At 30.5% G+C, this 14,612-nt stretch overlaps 1 protein-coding gene across 6 annotated transcripts; it reads right to left on the bottom strand.

Annotated features, from left to right (window-relative positions):
* Positions 1 to 415: 415 nt before the first annotated feature.
* On the bottom strand, positions 416 to 10,610 carry LOC111397137. 6 transcript variants are annotated; one of them, XM_023023894.1, is made up of 9 exons: positions 10,450 to 10,610; positions 10,272 to 10,355; positions 5,722 to 5,852; positions 5,255 to 5,469; positions 4,852 to 5,093; positions 4,535 to 4,769; positions 2,700 to 3,458; positions 1,026 to 1,148; positions 416 to 940 (listed from the first exon to the last, which is right to left on the bottom strand). In XM_023023894.1, the coding sequence occupies exons 3-9, from the start codon at positions 5,840 to 5,842 to the stop codon at positions 896 to 898; spliced, it is 1,740 nt and encodes a 579-aa protein (XP_022879662.1). In that variant the 5' UTR covers positions 5,843 to 5,852; positions 10,272 to 10,355; positions 10,450 to 10,610; the 3' UTR covers positions 416 to 895. The 6 variants fall into 6 exon arrangements, with proteins under 6 accessions (XP_022879662.1, XP_022879661.1, XP_022879658.1 ...); XM_023023893.1 differs by having other exon boundaries at positions 10,460 to 10,610; XM_023023890.1 differs by lacking the exon at positions 10,272 to 10,355.
* Positions 10,611 to 14,612: the final 4,002 nt, after the last annotated feature.

Below are 14,612 nucleotides of genomic sequence, written 5' to 3'. Positions count from 1 at the left end.
TTAACGAAAAAATTCGATCCTTCAACTTTTTCTTCAAAAATCAAATTTATTCATCCAACTATCTTTGAACAGCAATTTCATCCTTCAACTTTTTTAAAGTCAAATTTGGTCATCTAACTACCTTGAAAATCGAATTTCTTTTAACAAGTTCATCCTTTAACTTCTGTAAAGTCAAATTTGGTCATTCAGAGCAGTTAAATTCGGTCATCCAACTACTGTTAATGATGAATTCAGCCATCTAAGTATAAGGAAATAATAATTCAGTCATCCAACTACTAATGAATAAATTTTCATTAATTCTAACTATTTATATATAGCAATTCAGTCCCCAACTTCTAGAAAACAGCAATTTTCCAAAAAGAAAGAGCAATTTAGACCAACAACTATTATGAAACAGTAAATTAAATAGCATATCTTCCAACTATAAGTAAATGAAAAAACGATAAGAAATGTGTTAACAAAATCTCTAGCATTCACAATGACGAAATTGTTTGACTCACTATTGGACCTGCCTGAAGGTATACACTATTTTCTCAGCAGTACTGTAATATTCATTTAGACACTGATCTTATTCTGAAATTACATAACTAAAATCTTCTACCATGGATTCTATTCATTGTAATACATTTACCTTTAAGCAACCATGCCATCTGCTGCTCCTAATCCTAGGACTACATGAAAGTTCTTGATGTTTCCCCTAATATTTTCCAACATGCATCTTTTCCAGCATAATGGATGAAAATGCCACGCAATAAGTCTAGTCAAAAATCGTCCAATTGCAATAGAATAAGCTACTTTGACCAATCAAATATCCAGTATTCAGTTTTCCAGAAGTTTTCACCCTCGAGCTGATGGATTTTCCTTTTAAATTGAGCAGATCTTCAATGAGGAGCTGCTATCGAACAATTTCACTGATACTAATACTATCACCACTCCTGACCTGTAGTGAAGGTAGTCCAAGATCAAAGGGTTCAAGAGATTCATTCTACAAGCACGTGAATTTAATAATGGGAGGATGCATTTACCAATTTGATGCTTGATAGTCCAAGGTTACTTTCTTCGTCATAGACTCCTCGTGATCGAGATAAAGGATTTGTCTTCAGTTCTTGTGAAGAAGAAACGTTAGCAAGCACCGATTGGTTGTTCATCTAGGAAAGGAACCAACATAAAATTTCTCCTCAAAACAGGAAAAAGAAACATAAACACGGTACAAATTAGCATGAATATATTTAAGCAACAAATGCCAGCCATTTTCTCAATACCAGATTGCTCTTTATAGTTCATTATGTGATTTTCAGAATTTCATCTAAGCTATTTCAGATTTTCGTCCTACTGGAAATTTAGTAAAGAATGAATTGCATTTACACTCCAATTGAAAGTATAAGATATGTTCTATCCAAGATGGCATTTTACTAGCAAAAACTAATTTGTAGGTCTCCACTGTTGCTATGTTTAACAGATCATACGTAGGAATTCGGAAGCAAAAACAATTCTAGGGCATTTTGAATTAAAAAACAAAGGTTGATAAGGTCAAATTTTAATTGCAGACACGGCTGTTACTACAGGATTACTCTAGAATTTTCAATAGGATGACGGGAAAATTGAGCAGTTGGACTTTTACTTTCCTCGGAGGTCCAGAAAGTAGTCTGTTCCCTAGTTTTCTGATAAGAAACTGAAAGAAACTCGTCATCCATTATTCTATCATATTAGTTTATCTATATATCACATCCTCCATCTCAACTTGATTATCAATGTACAATTTCATGGGAAGATGATAATTTGGGAACAGTTTAATACTAGTTCATTTAGCTTTTTACTTCTGAAAAATGTAGGTATTTTTATATGAATCGTGATTTGTCTTTTTCTCATTAAGTAATCTGTACCAAAAAATGTATTTTTTGTCACAAAACCAAACCAAGATATTCAATTTCATATGGGTATTATAAATATGAAATTGAGAAATTGAAGTGACGTCTATTCATTTTGCTCCAACACAAGATATTGATGATTTCAATTGGAGTCAAGGACCATTAGTCCTATTTTTTCTTTTCCTACTTTCTTCCAATCCACCTGCTTCATCATCTCTTTTTTCAGGGATGACAAAAAAACCATTATACCCAGTTGGGGAGGGGGTCGTTGCCCCGAGATGGGGGGAGGGCAGGTACGGGGAACATTGTCCCTACCCCTTTCCCACCTCATTTAAAGTTCATCTCAAAATCTAAGCCCTTGTTTGAACCCCATTCTTCTAAAAAAAAAATTTTTCCAAACTCATTTTCAACCCCACATTTTTCAATAAAATAATATTACACGCAAACTTAAAAAATTTCCTTAATTTTTAACCACACATTCTCCATCAATTACTATTTAAAAATACATTCTTTCCCTCAAAATGGGGCTCAAACAAGGGCTAAGTTTTTTATCACGCAAAAGGAAAAGAATTATCATCATTTCTCGAGGAAACATGAATTTTCTACAATTTAAAAAAATATATATATGATTTTCACACTGGGTATAGGGCAGGGTAAGGAGACAAAAATGGATGACGGTGTGGGGGACGGGAATGGCTGCCCCGACCTCAACCCAGCATGTTGCCTCTTGCCATCCCTACTTTTTACCACTTAATATTCATGCAATGGAAGTTTGAAAACTAAGAAATTCGTTGCAGTAAGAGTCAATGAAAGGAGGATGTCCAGACAAACCTCGGCAATATTAGGAAATCTGAATGGTTCTGAACTTGTATCATTACTAAATCCCTGAGAACCGGCTCCTCTATTTGAAGTTATAGTATCCTTGCTTGATGATGGAAGTTTCCGAACAGGAAAAGCGTGACATGTCTCTTCAGCATCCAAGATAGATGAATGCGACTCATGGGATGCAGGTTTCAAGGCCTGAGAATGTGAATTCAGTTGGGCAGCAATAAACGCATCAAATGAATCGGATAAAGATGTACTAGGCTGAAAGCTTGATTTGCTCCCTTTTAATCCCGAATGACAACCATTAACCTTTTCCTGCAAGGATGCCTCAGACAACAAGCCTCCAATGCTTAAGGTAGTTAGATTATCATCCCACGGAGACTGTAATGGTGCAGAACTCCCCTCCATAGTTTGTTGCACCCCCGATTTGCTCTTGCTTGAAAGCAGAGATGCTTCAGACAGCAAGCCTCTTATGCTTATATCATTAGAAGCTGAAATAATTGGCTGCAAACTTGATTCACTATCCAATTTCAAGTCAGCATTGCCAATCTTCCCCTGCAAAGATGCTTCGGACAGCATGCCTCCAATGCCCATATCAGAAATTGATCCAATTGGTGGCACGCCAGATTTATTCACAGAGTTGCTGATCTTTCCCTGCAATGATACTTCAGATAGCAAACCTCCGATGCTCAAATTGGTCAAACTATCATCCCAGTGCACTGTTGATTGTATAGGGCGGCCAACATGAGTTGTCGCTTCATCATTCTAGCAGGAAGAGAATACATATTTACAGTAAGCAAAAAAATGTGCTAGAAGCGAAATCCACCCAGTCCATTAAAGAGAAGTATTCCGTGCATCAGCATCTCAATATGCATGTGGAACTGCTCATGCAGTATGATGGTTAAACTCTTTAACATTCTACCAAGGAGTTGACCCTTCACATTACAGAATGTGAAGACAAATTGGAAGAAGTGTTTGCAACATGCTTCGGACCTTAGATTCTCTAGTTAAAGAATTGAGGTTATTGATATTGCGAAAATGATTTAAAAAAAAAAAACTTCCATCTCATTTAGCTTTAATCATATTTGGCATAAATTTTTTTTAAGTATCTTCATCTGATTAAATTCTAACGTGTTACAAAATATTCAAAAATCCAAAATGGAAACGTTATATGAACTTCTGAGCAGCTGTTCTTGCAAAGACAGAAATGCAACAACAGCATTTGAAGTGTGATAAATTTTGAAATTATAAGTGAATTATTTGAACCTTCCAATCACTTTTCCGAGGCAACCTCCCTTTATTGTTACTGAAATTTGAAAAACCTAAGTTTGCTTCAGTATTATTATTTTTTCTTCTTCTCTGTCTAATTCCAATTGTTTTTCATCGCATAAAATCAGGACTTCGTGCTTCATTCACTCTACTTTCATAAAACACAATTCTTGTTCACCTGTTCATAACGCCGAAGTTGGATTTATACCCACAAATCCGTTTACTTGGATTACAAAGTTTCTACCAAGCAAGCCATATCAGAAGCCAAAATTCATCCTCCCTCAACCTTAGTGTATCCAATAGAAAGAGAGTGCTATGTTACAATTGAAAGTCGCCATTCTTTCCACAACTTCTCCCGGCATTATGGTATCAAGAGTAGTATATGTGTTCCAAACATGTCCTTTTACTGACTTTTTTGATGTATTGCATGGAAAAACTCGTGAAAAACCATCCAGTTTAACATACTGAAGTTAGACCCACCGAAATACCGAACTAGATCCAAATTTTTATGGATTTGATCTTATTCAACTAAAAAGATAGCAGTAAAACTGTAGAAGAGAATCAAAACTTACCGCATGATCCAACGTCTTCAGCTCATTCACGTCTGAATCTACTACTTCAATTATATTGACTGGATCTCTGGTGTCTTCAACAGTCAACTTGCCCTTTTCATCTCGATTTTCAGTAATCTCTAAAACTCTGCTACAGCTTCTCTTATTGCTGTCAGACTCTATTTGAAACTTAACGGGACTAGATTTTGAAGCTGCTCCAAACATCTCCACCTGAATATTGGAGAACCAACCATACCTGGAAGGCAAAATCAAGTAAGTTAAAAGACTGAACTGTTAAAACTGAACACAAAGCAATGGTGTAGCAACAAGCTTCAGACCTTAGGCGGAAAATTGAAGGACTTTCCACTGCAACATAGACCTCTCCTGCAGTAACGCCAGAGTCATTTGAAGTCCACTTTCTGCAGGAAGCAATTTTCTCTGTTTTCATATTGTAGGGAAAGAGCATAAGCTGGCCATTTGCCATACTTGAACTTCCCCATTTTGAATTCAAGTGCTTAATCACCGACGATATCTTCTTCCCAGCACTTAAAGAGAGTTCCAAAAATGGATTATAACCATCCTGTAAGATGAAGGCCAAATGAAAAAATTCAATTTTTAATAGTAAAATACTGCAAATAAATGACCAATTGTCCTGGTCACTGTAGCTGTAGCATGTTTGTGGCCCAGTGAGCATTTCTGAATTGATGTAAAAGAATTCATGCTTTGGGATTAAGATAAGACCTTTTCCAATCCCAGTCGAGTATTTTCATTTAAGGGGAAAAGCTGCAGTATAATCTTTGCTGATGAATTTTTCTGGTGAATCTGAAAATCTGACGGAGGATTTCTCCCACTCTCTATAGCAAATATGCTACTTGGCATCGTTTGACCAGATAATGGAGCAACTCTGCATGGTAAAACCCCCGGATTCCTATCTAGCATTATAGATTTACATTCTGCTGTGGAAAAGAAGATTCGTGAAATGAGAAAGACCGCCTGGAAACTACAAAAGATATATGCCTAGACCTTATCAACATGGTCTCCATTTGCAGAGAATGCACAATACAACAACAGACAGACAGGGCTTTGAAAGTCAAAATGCACAAAACTAAAGATTCAAGAAAGTTATCAAATGAATAGATCTAAATAGTTAGTTGAACAAACTCATCAATATACTAATGTGTTTTGTATATGGTTTTCAGTTGCCTAACCTGATTTTCTATCTCCTCTGCCAGTTCCATTTGCAGATTTCTTCACAGAACCACATCTGCTTTCATTTTGCTTTTTACAAGCTTCATTGAACTTCCTCTTTACCTGTCTAGTGGATCTCATGGCAAGTTCGCTGCATATAAAAAAATATTTTAAAATTTATTCTTGTTAAAAATTCATGCCAAATCCCCCAAAAAAACAGTTGAAACCAGGCTTTGATGCTTATACAGTATACTGATATTATTGCACATAGATTTCCACTTGGAAGCTACAAAAATTATGTCTCAAGTACAAGTCTATAAAACAGTATAATATAATGCACAGTGTTAACAGATTCTTTTCCAACTGGTCAGGGAAAGAAAAATGAAAAACAAAGAAACAAGGACATGCATTCTCTATTGAGGGCCTAAGGCATTGTATCCAACAATTATACTATAAAACTCTACATACATGCATATGGGCATCATACAAACGGTAGCCAAGAAGTAAATATTACACCTTCGAGCTTCTATTATCAGATTTCCTTACACAAAGTTACATTTGATTTAGTCCATCAAGTTGGCTACACAGCATACTTCCTCTCCAGATAAGTTCTCACTCCTCAGCTCATCTCATTTAAAGCCCTCTAAAATAGATGCCTCAAATCAACAGCCAGATGTGCCATAAAATCTCACTTCATTATGTACATTTCCCTTGAATCACAATCCGTTTAAAACACTACATGGGGCATATAAAAGGCTTCCAACATACTCCTTTTATTGGATTTCTAAAACCAATCAAACTGATTAAGTTCCCCCATTCATAATTCCAATATTAGGATTCTAAACAAATCTATTAGTCAGGCTTGGTATGAGGTCTGTACAAGGAAAACTTATAAAGATTGATCTGAAAATCTGAGAGAGCTGAGGACAGGTGTATAATATTATTTTAATAAAGAATGTGTGGTTGAAAAGAAGAGAGAGAAAAATGCATTTTGATAAAAATGGGTGCCAAACAGGCACTTTTTTCCTTTTATCATTCATTTTTTTGTGAAAAAAAATATATTTTTAAATAAATTATAAAACTTTATATAGACTAATTAATAATTACATTTAAATATATTGATTTTTTTATTATTTAAAGGTATATTATATTTAATAATACTGAATATTAAATTTATTTTTAAATGATTATTTATTTATTTAAGATCTTAAATTTTTGTTCTTTTTAAATTTTTTTTATTGTATGATGAGGGGAAGGGAAATTAAGTGGGAACCAACATTTCGTATACAAGAATTTCATACTATTGTACTAAATTTACATGAATTATATTCTAAATGAAAGTTTTCAAAAGTTTTTTGAATTCTATAAAAGTGTATAATAGTTTTAAAATAAAAATTCATAAAAGTCTATAAAAGATTTCCAATAATTTCATACAAATTCATTAAAAAATCAACTAAATCTACAGAAGTCATCCTTTAAAAGGAGTCCATCAATGTCTTAAAAAGTCCAAATTGAATACATTCCCTAAGTTAATTTTATATAGGCAAATTGAAACATTGGTCCTCAAGTCATAGTTCTGTTAGCACTGTAATTCCTTGCCTTCAAAACACGCGAAAGAAACTTAGGGTGCGGTTGGTTTTCATTTTCATTTTCCATTTTCATTTTCAAAACGATTTTTTGTTTTCCCCGAAAACAGCCCGTTTTGAGGGTTTTCGACATTTATAACTGAAAACGATAAAAAGTCATTTTGCATTTTCAATTATAAATTTTAACTCGTTTTCGAAAATGTGTTTTTGAAAACGACGAACCAAACTCGTTTTCCACGTTTTCGAAAACGAAAAATTGAAAATAGGTCGAAAATGACAAACCAACCATGACCTTACATTCTTAAAATATAGTTGTGTAATGGGTTACCAATGACACTAACTATCCAAATATCCATAAATTATCATGTGGTATTCTCAATGTTCTCATTGTCTAACTTTATAAAGTCATGTTATGTTTAACTTCTCAACTTTGCTCAAGTGACCAAAAAGCTAAACAAAGACATTCTTTCATAATAATATGATAATTTAGTGAAAATTTGCATGATCGCAATGATTGAAAAATTGATTATTTAATTAGTGATTTTGGAGGTGGAGACACTGGACTACGATGAAATATGAGATTTTTTTTATATGATTTTTTTTTTTTCCAAAAAATTGCTAACATGCTTCATTTTCCCCGTATGTTCACCCCAACCACACCCCAAGGTCTCAATTCGAACTTATTTTTTATTAATATTGTTAATCTTTGATTGGTTGTAATAGCGTGTCACTATATATGGTTATGTTTATATTTTAATAGAGTTAATTTTAGTAATGATCGTTAAAGTTTGTTAGTCACTTAAATTTTTGAAAATTATATAATGATCACTCAACTGAAAACGTTAACTCAAAACCTTACGCATTATTATTAAATTCCATTGTTGACGCTAATAGTAATAGCTTTAACTAGTACGTTGTGATACAAAAATGCCCTACCTTCTGTGTCAACGTTGAAATTAACAATTACATTTAGGAATTAATGTTGCTTGCTGGGTAATTGTTAGTGCAACTGCTGAAAATTTTACTAACTATTTCTATAATTAAGAAAATTACTTCAATAGCTATTTTAAAATTTTTAACGAACTTTGGTGACGGTAGGTGAAATTAATTCCATGGGAAACGCTTGTGGTACATAATTTTTGGTATATAGGGGTGTTCACCCTCTCACGTGGGTGGGGTTCGCTAGAATAAAATATTCGAGTGGTCCCCATGTCATGTGAGAGGGTGGATATTCTTATGTATAAAAAATTGTGTACAAGCCATTGTTTGATCATCATTATTTTTAAAATAATTTTTTTTTTAATTTTCAACTACATATTCTTCAATAAAATAATATTACATACAAACATAAAAATTTTCTTTATTTTTTAATCACACATTATTCATCAATCTACTATTCCAAAATACATTTTTAGGAAATAATAAGGTTCGAACGGGCTCTAAATATAAATTTGCAATTTTGAATCACATGCCTCAATGTAGGCCATTTCGATTTTCCTCTATTGTTTCGACACTCGTGATATAATCCTTTAATTTCGTACGCTTAGGCAATATTCTTGTTATTATCTTCAAGGGAAAAAAACCATAAAATCTATAAAAATGTAGGACAAATTATGTACAAAAATTGATGACCACAGTTTAGATCGTCAATTTTGTAGTCTTCAAGCCTTAATCTACTCCCTCAAGCTGCACATCATCACCAATAACAACATAATAAATCTTTAAATTCAAAGAAAAAAAATCATTTATAACATTTTCATGAATAGTGATAAAAATTTAAAATACAGAATGCAATTACAAATCAAAACATATAAAGATCTGAAGGGAAAAAAAGGAATTCTTATCTTCACTTAACAAAATTCTTATATGATCTATTTGAATATAAATATGTCAATTAATCAAGTTTAGAAAGTAAAGTATGCACACGTGTGAATATTAGACACAAAAATCGAGAGGGTACATTGAATTTATACAAATCTAGGCATTGAAGAAGCTCATAGACATTGATGGCTGAATTAATCACCATTCCATCGAAAAAAAACGTGGTTCATCAATTAGAACGTGTGTTTTATAATTGTGGAAATTAAAGTTTAAGATAATTGAATTAATGCTGTTAATCAAATTAAAAAATATATTTTTGTTTTCTATGAATGGTTATCTAAGACCTTATTTGTTATTTAAGACCTTATTTGAGCTCCTTAACAACATTCATTTTTCAAAATTATTTAAAATTAATGCTATTGATTAAATTAAAAGATTTTATTTTTTATTTTTTAATATCAAAAGGAGAATTGAAAGCCATCCTCTGATTTCCTCAAAACAATGCCTGTTTTTCAATTTCATATTGAATGAATTGAATTAATGATGTTAATAAAAATTAATGCAAGATTAAAAAGATTAGTTTAGGGAATTATTTACAAATGAAAAAAAGCAAATGAATTTTTTATTTCATTTTGAATAATTAAATTAATGTTATTAAGTAAATATTAACAAAATTAAAATTAAGTAATGGTATATTGGGCATATAGCTAAATGTATAAGGGTAAAATTAATATTCAAAAGTTTCACATCAATCCTTCATTTTTTTAAATATTGTAGATTTGTATAAATTGAAATTTGAACTATTATCTGCATGTATAATTTATGTAAGTGCAATTAAAATTAAGTCCCTGTTTGATGACAATTATTTCAAAAAGTGATACTTTAAATAATCATTTATTGGAGAGTGTGTGGCTAAAAAGTAAGGAAAAGTTTTGATTTTACATGTAAAATATTTTTTTGGGTAAATGCGTGATTTAAAATAAATATGAAAACTAAATGCGTAGCAGTGAAAATGAGAATTTTTAATGGAATTCAAAGAACACAAATCAAAGCATGAGCAGGTTTCCATCTATTAAAACAGTGAAAAGTTAGGGTCCAAACATGATATATTTCCAGTTTGATAAATCAATTAAAACATCTACTTTCTAAAATCCAAACAATACCAAACTTTACACAGCGCCAAAATGAAATCGAGATTTCTCGATGAACTTCACACAACTCAAATCATATCATACGCAGATCTCCCTCTATTAAATTAAAACAGTTAACAGTTAGGATCTATTATAACAAAATACTAGAGTTAAATCCAACAAATAAAAATCGCATAAAAACGCAACGTACTTTGCCATACCATATCTAGCGAAGCGGTGCTCCTCAATTTGGCTTTCCGATTGAATCTCTGAGAGAGAAAGAGAATTTATACAGTGGCGGGAATGATTGAGGTGAGTAGCCGCCTTATTTTTTGAGTTTGTTTTGAATCGAAAATAAATGGCAGAGACTATCGTCTTGGCGTATTTAATTGGACTTTATAACTTTCTAAAATTTAAAAAATTTAGATACATTCGAGAGTGTTTGTTTGATACCCATTTTCTTGTAAAAATGTATTTTTGAATAGTAAATTGATAAAAAATGTGTAGTTAAAAAATAAGAAAAAATTTTGAATTTACGTATAATATTATTTTAATAAAGAATGTGTTGCTGAAAAAAAAGGAGAAAAATGCATTTTAAAAAAAAAATGATATCAAACGAAGCTTTACGATGGTATATTATTCCCTAAGAGGCTTTACGATGGTATAAGCTTAAGCTTGGGCTTGTTTGGATTCTAAAGATATTATATATTTAATTGAGACTTTTATAAAAATCTCTAAAAATTATAGTTTATTCAATTAAAATTTTTAGAAGCTTCTATAATTCTTGAAATATTCAAATTTTAATGATTTTTAGAGGCTTTTATTAAAGTCTCCAAGTTAGTAACTTCTAAGTGGAAATTACTAGAATAAAATCTCAAAAATTGTCTCTCAATTAATCACAAGATTTTGGAAAACTTTTCCCAAAAAAAAAAAAAAAAATTATAATTTTTTGGGTCAATATTTCTCTTTCCTTTTCCTTCTACAAACATTGGAGTTATAATTAAAATTGTTCTCTATTGATTATATTTGTTTCTATCTCTCTCTCTCTCTTATTTTTTTATCTCTATTTTCTATTAAAAAAGTTAAAATAGATTCTTAAACTTTTTTCCTTTTATCATTCATTTTTTGTGAAAAAAAATCTATTTTTAATTAAATTATAAAACTTTATATAGACTAATTAATAATTATATTTAAATATATTGATTTTTTATTATTTAAAGGTATATTATATTTAATAATACTGAATATTAAATTTATTTTTAAATGATTATTTATTTATTTAAGATCTTAAATTTTTGTTCTTTTTAAATTTTTTTTATTGTATGATGAGGGGAAGGGAAATTAAGTGGGAACCAACATTTCGTATACGAGAATTTCATACTATTGTACTAAATTTACATGAATTATATTCTAAATGAAAGTTTTGAAAAGTCTTTTGAATTCTATAAAAGTGTATAATAGTTTTAAAATAAAAATTCATAAAAATCTATAAAAGATTTCCAATAATTTCATACAAATTCATTAAAAAATCAACTAAATCTACAGAAGTCATCCTTTAAAAGGAGTCCATCAATGTCTTAAAAAGTCCAAATTGAATACATTCCCTAAGTTAATTTTATATAGGCAAATTGAAACATTGGTCCTCAAGTCATAGTTCCGTTAGCACTGTAATTCCTTGCCTTCAAAACACAAGAAATAAACTTAGTGTGCGGTTGGTTTTCATTTTCATTTTCCATTTTCATTTTCAAAACGATTTTTTGTTTTCCCCGAAAACAGCCCGTTTTGAGGGTTTTCGACATTTATAACTGAAAACGATAAAAAGTCATTTTGCATTTTCAATTATAAATTTTAACTCGTTTTCGAAAATGTGTTTTTGAAAACGACGAACCAAACTCGTTTTCCACGTTTTCGAAAACGAAAAATTGAAAATAGGTCGAAAATGACAAACCAACCATGACCTTACATTCTTAAAATATAGTTGTGTAATGGGTTACCAATGACACTAACTATCCAAATATCCATAAATTATCATGTGGTATTCTCAATGTTCTCATTGTCTAACTTTATAAAGTCATGTTATGTTTAACTTCTCAACTTAGCTCAAGTGACCAAAAAGCTAAACAAAGACATTCTTTCATAATAATATGATAATTTAGTGAAAATTTGCATGATCTCAATGATTGAAAAATTGATTATTTAATTAGTGATTTTGGAGGTGGAGACACTGGACTACGATGAAATATGAGATTTTTTTATATGATTTTTTTCCCCCCAAAAAAATTGCTAACATGCTTCATTTTCCCCGTATGTTCACCCCAACCACACCCCAAGGTCTCAATTCGAACTTATTTTTTATTAATATTGTTAATCTTTGATTGGTTGTAATAGCGTGTCACTATATATGGTTATGTTTATATTTTAATAGAGTTAATTTTAGTAATGATCGTTAAAGTTTGTTAGTCACTTAAATTTTTGAAAATTATATAATGATCACTCAACTGAAAACGTTAACTCAAAACCTTACGCATTATTATTAAATTCCATTGTTGACGCTAATAGTAATAGCTTTAACTAGTACGTTGTGATACAAAAATGCCCTACCTTCTGTGTCAACGTTGAAATTAACAATTACATTTAGGAATTAATGTTGCTTGCTGGGTAATTGTTAGTGCAACTGCTGAAAATTTTACTAACTATTTCTATAATTAAGAAAATTACTTCAATAGCTATTTTAAAATTTTTAACGAACTTTGGTGACGGTAGGTGAAATTAATTCCATGGGAAACGCTTGTGGTACATAATTTTTGGTATATAGGGGTGTTCACCCTCTCACGTGGGTGGGGTTCGCTAGAATAAAATATTCGAGTGGTCCCCATGTCATGTGAGAGGGTGGATATTCTTATGTATAAAAAATTGTGTACAAGCCATTGTTTGATCATCATTATTTTTAAAATAATTTTTTTTTTAATTTTCAACTACATATTCTTCAATAAAATAATATTACATACAAACATAAAAATTTTCTTTATTTTTTAATCACACATTATTCATCAATCTACTATTCCAAAATACATTTTTAGGAAATAATAAGGTTCGAACGGGCTCTAAATATAAATTTGCAATTTTGAATCACATGCCTCAATGTAGGCCATTTCGATTTTCCTCTATTGTTTCGACACTCGTGATATAATCCTTTAATTTCGTACGCTTAGGCAATATTCTTGTTATTATCTTCAAGGGAAAAAAACCATAAAATCTATAAAAATGTAGGACAAATTATGTACAAAAATTGATGACCACAGTTTAGATCGTCAATTTTGTAGTCTTCAAGCCTTAATCTACTCCCTCAAGCTGCACATCATCACCAATAACAACATAATAAATCTTTAAATTCAAAGAAAAAAAATCATTTATAACATTTTCATGAATAGTGATAAAAATTTAAAATACAGAATGCAATTACAAATCAAAACATATAAAGATCTGAAGGGAAAAAAAGGAATTCTTATCTTCACTTAACAAAATTCTTATATGATCTATTTGAATATAAATATGTCAATTAATCAAGTTTAGAAAGTAAAGTATGCACACGTGTGAATATTAGACACAAAAATCGAGAGGGTACATTGAATTTATACAAATCTAGGCATTGAAGAAGCTCATAGACATTGATGGCTGAATTAATCACCATTCCATCGAAAAAAAACGTGGTTCATCAATTAGAACGTGTGTTTTATAATTGTGGAAATTAAAGTTTAAGATAATTGAATTAATGCTGTTAATCAAATTAAAAAATATATTTTTGTTTTCTATGAATGGTTATCTAAGACCTTATTTGTTATTTAAGACCTTATTTGAGCTCCTTAACAACATTCATTTTTCAAAATTATTTAAAATTAATGCTATTGATTAAATTAAAAGATTTTATTTTTTATTTTTTAATATCAAAAGGAGAATTGAAAGCCATCCTCTGATTTCCTCAAAACAATGCCTGTTTTTCAATTTCATATTGAATGAATTGAATTAATGATGTTAATAAAAATTAATGCAAGATTAAAAAGATTAGTTTAGGGAATTATTTACAAATGAAAAAAAGCAAATGAATTTTTTATTTCATTTTGAATAATTAAATTAATGTTATTAAGTAAATATTAACAAAATTAAAATTAAGTAATGGTATATTGGGCATATAGCTAAATGTATAAGGGTAAAATTAATATTCCAAAGTTTCACATCAATCCTTCATTTTTTTAAATATTGTAGATTTGTATAAATTGAAATTTGAACTATTATCTGCATGTATAATTTATGTAAGTGCAATTAAAATTAAGTCCCTGTTTGATGACAATTATTTCAAAAAGTGATACTTTAAAT

This window comes from Olea europaea, chromosome 7 (genome assembly GCF_002742605.1).
Source record: "Olea europaea var. sylvestris chromosome 7, O_europaea_v1, whole genome shotgun sequence".
NCBI classification, from domain to species: domain Eukaryota; kingdom Viridiplantae; phylum Streptophyta; class Magnoliopsida; order Lamiales; family Oleaceae; genus Olea; species Olea europaea.
The sequence above is the reverse complement of the archived record's forward strand: the minus strand, read 5'-3'. Positions and strand labels throughout refer to the sequence as shown.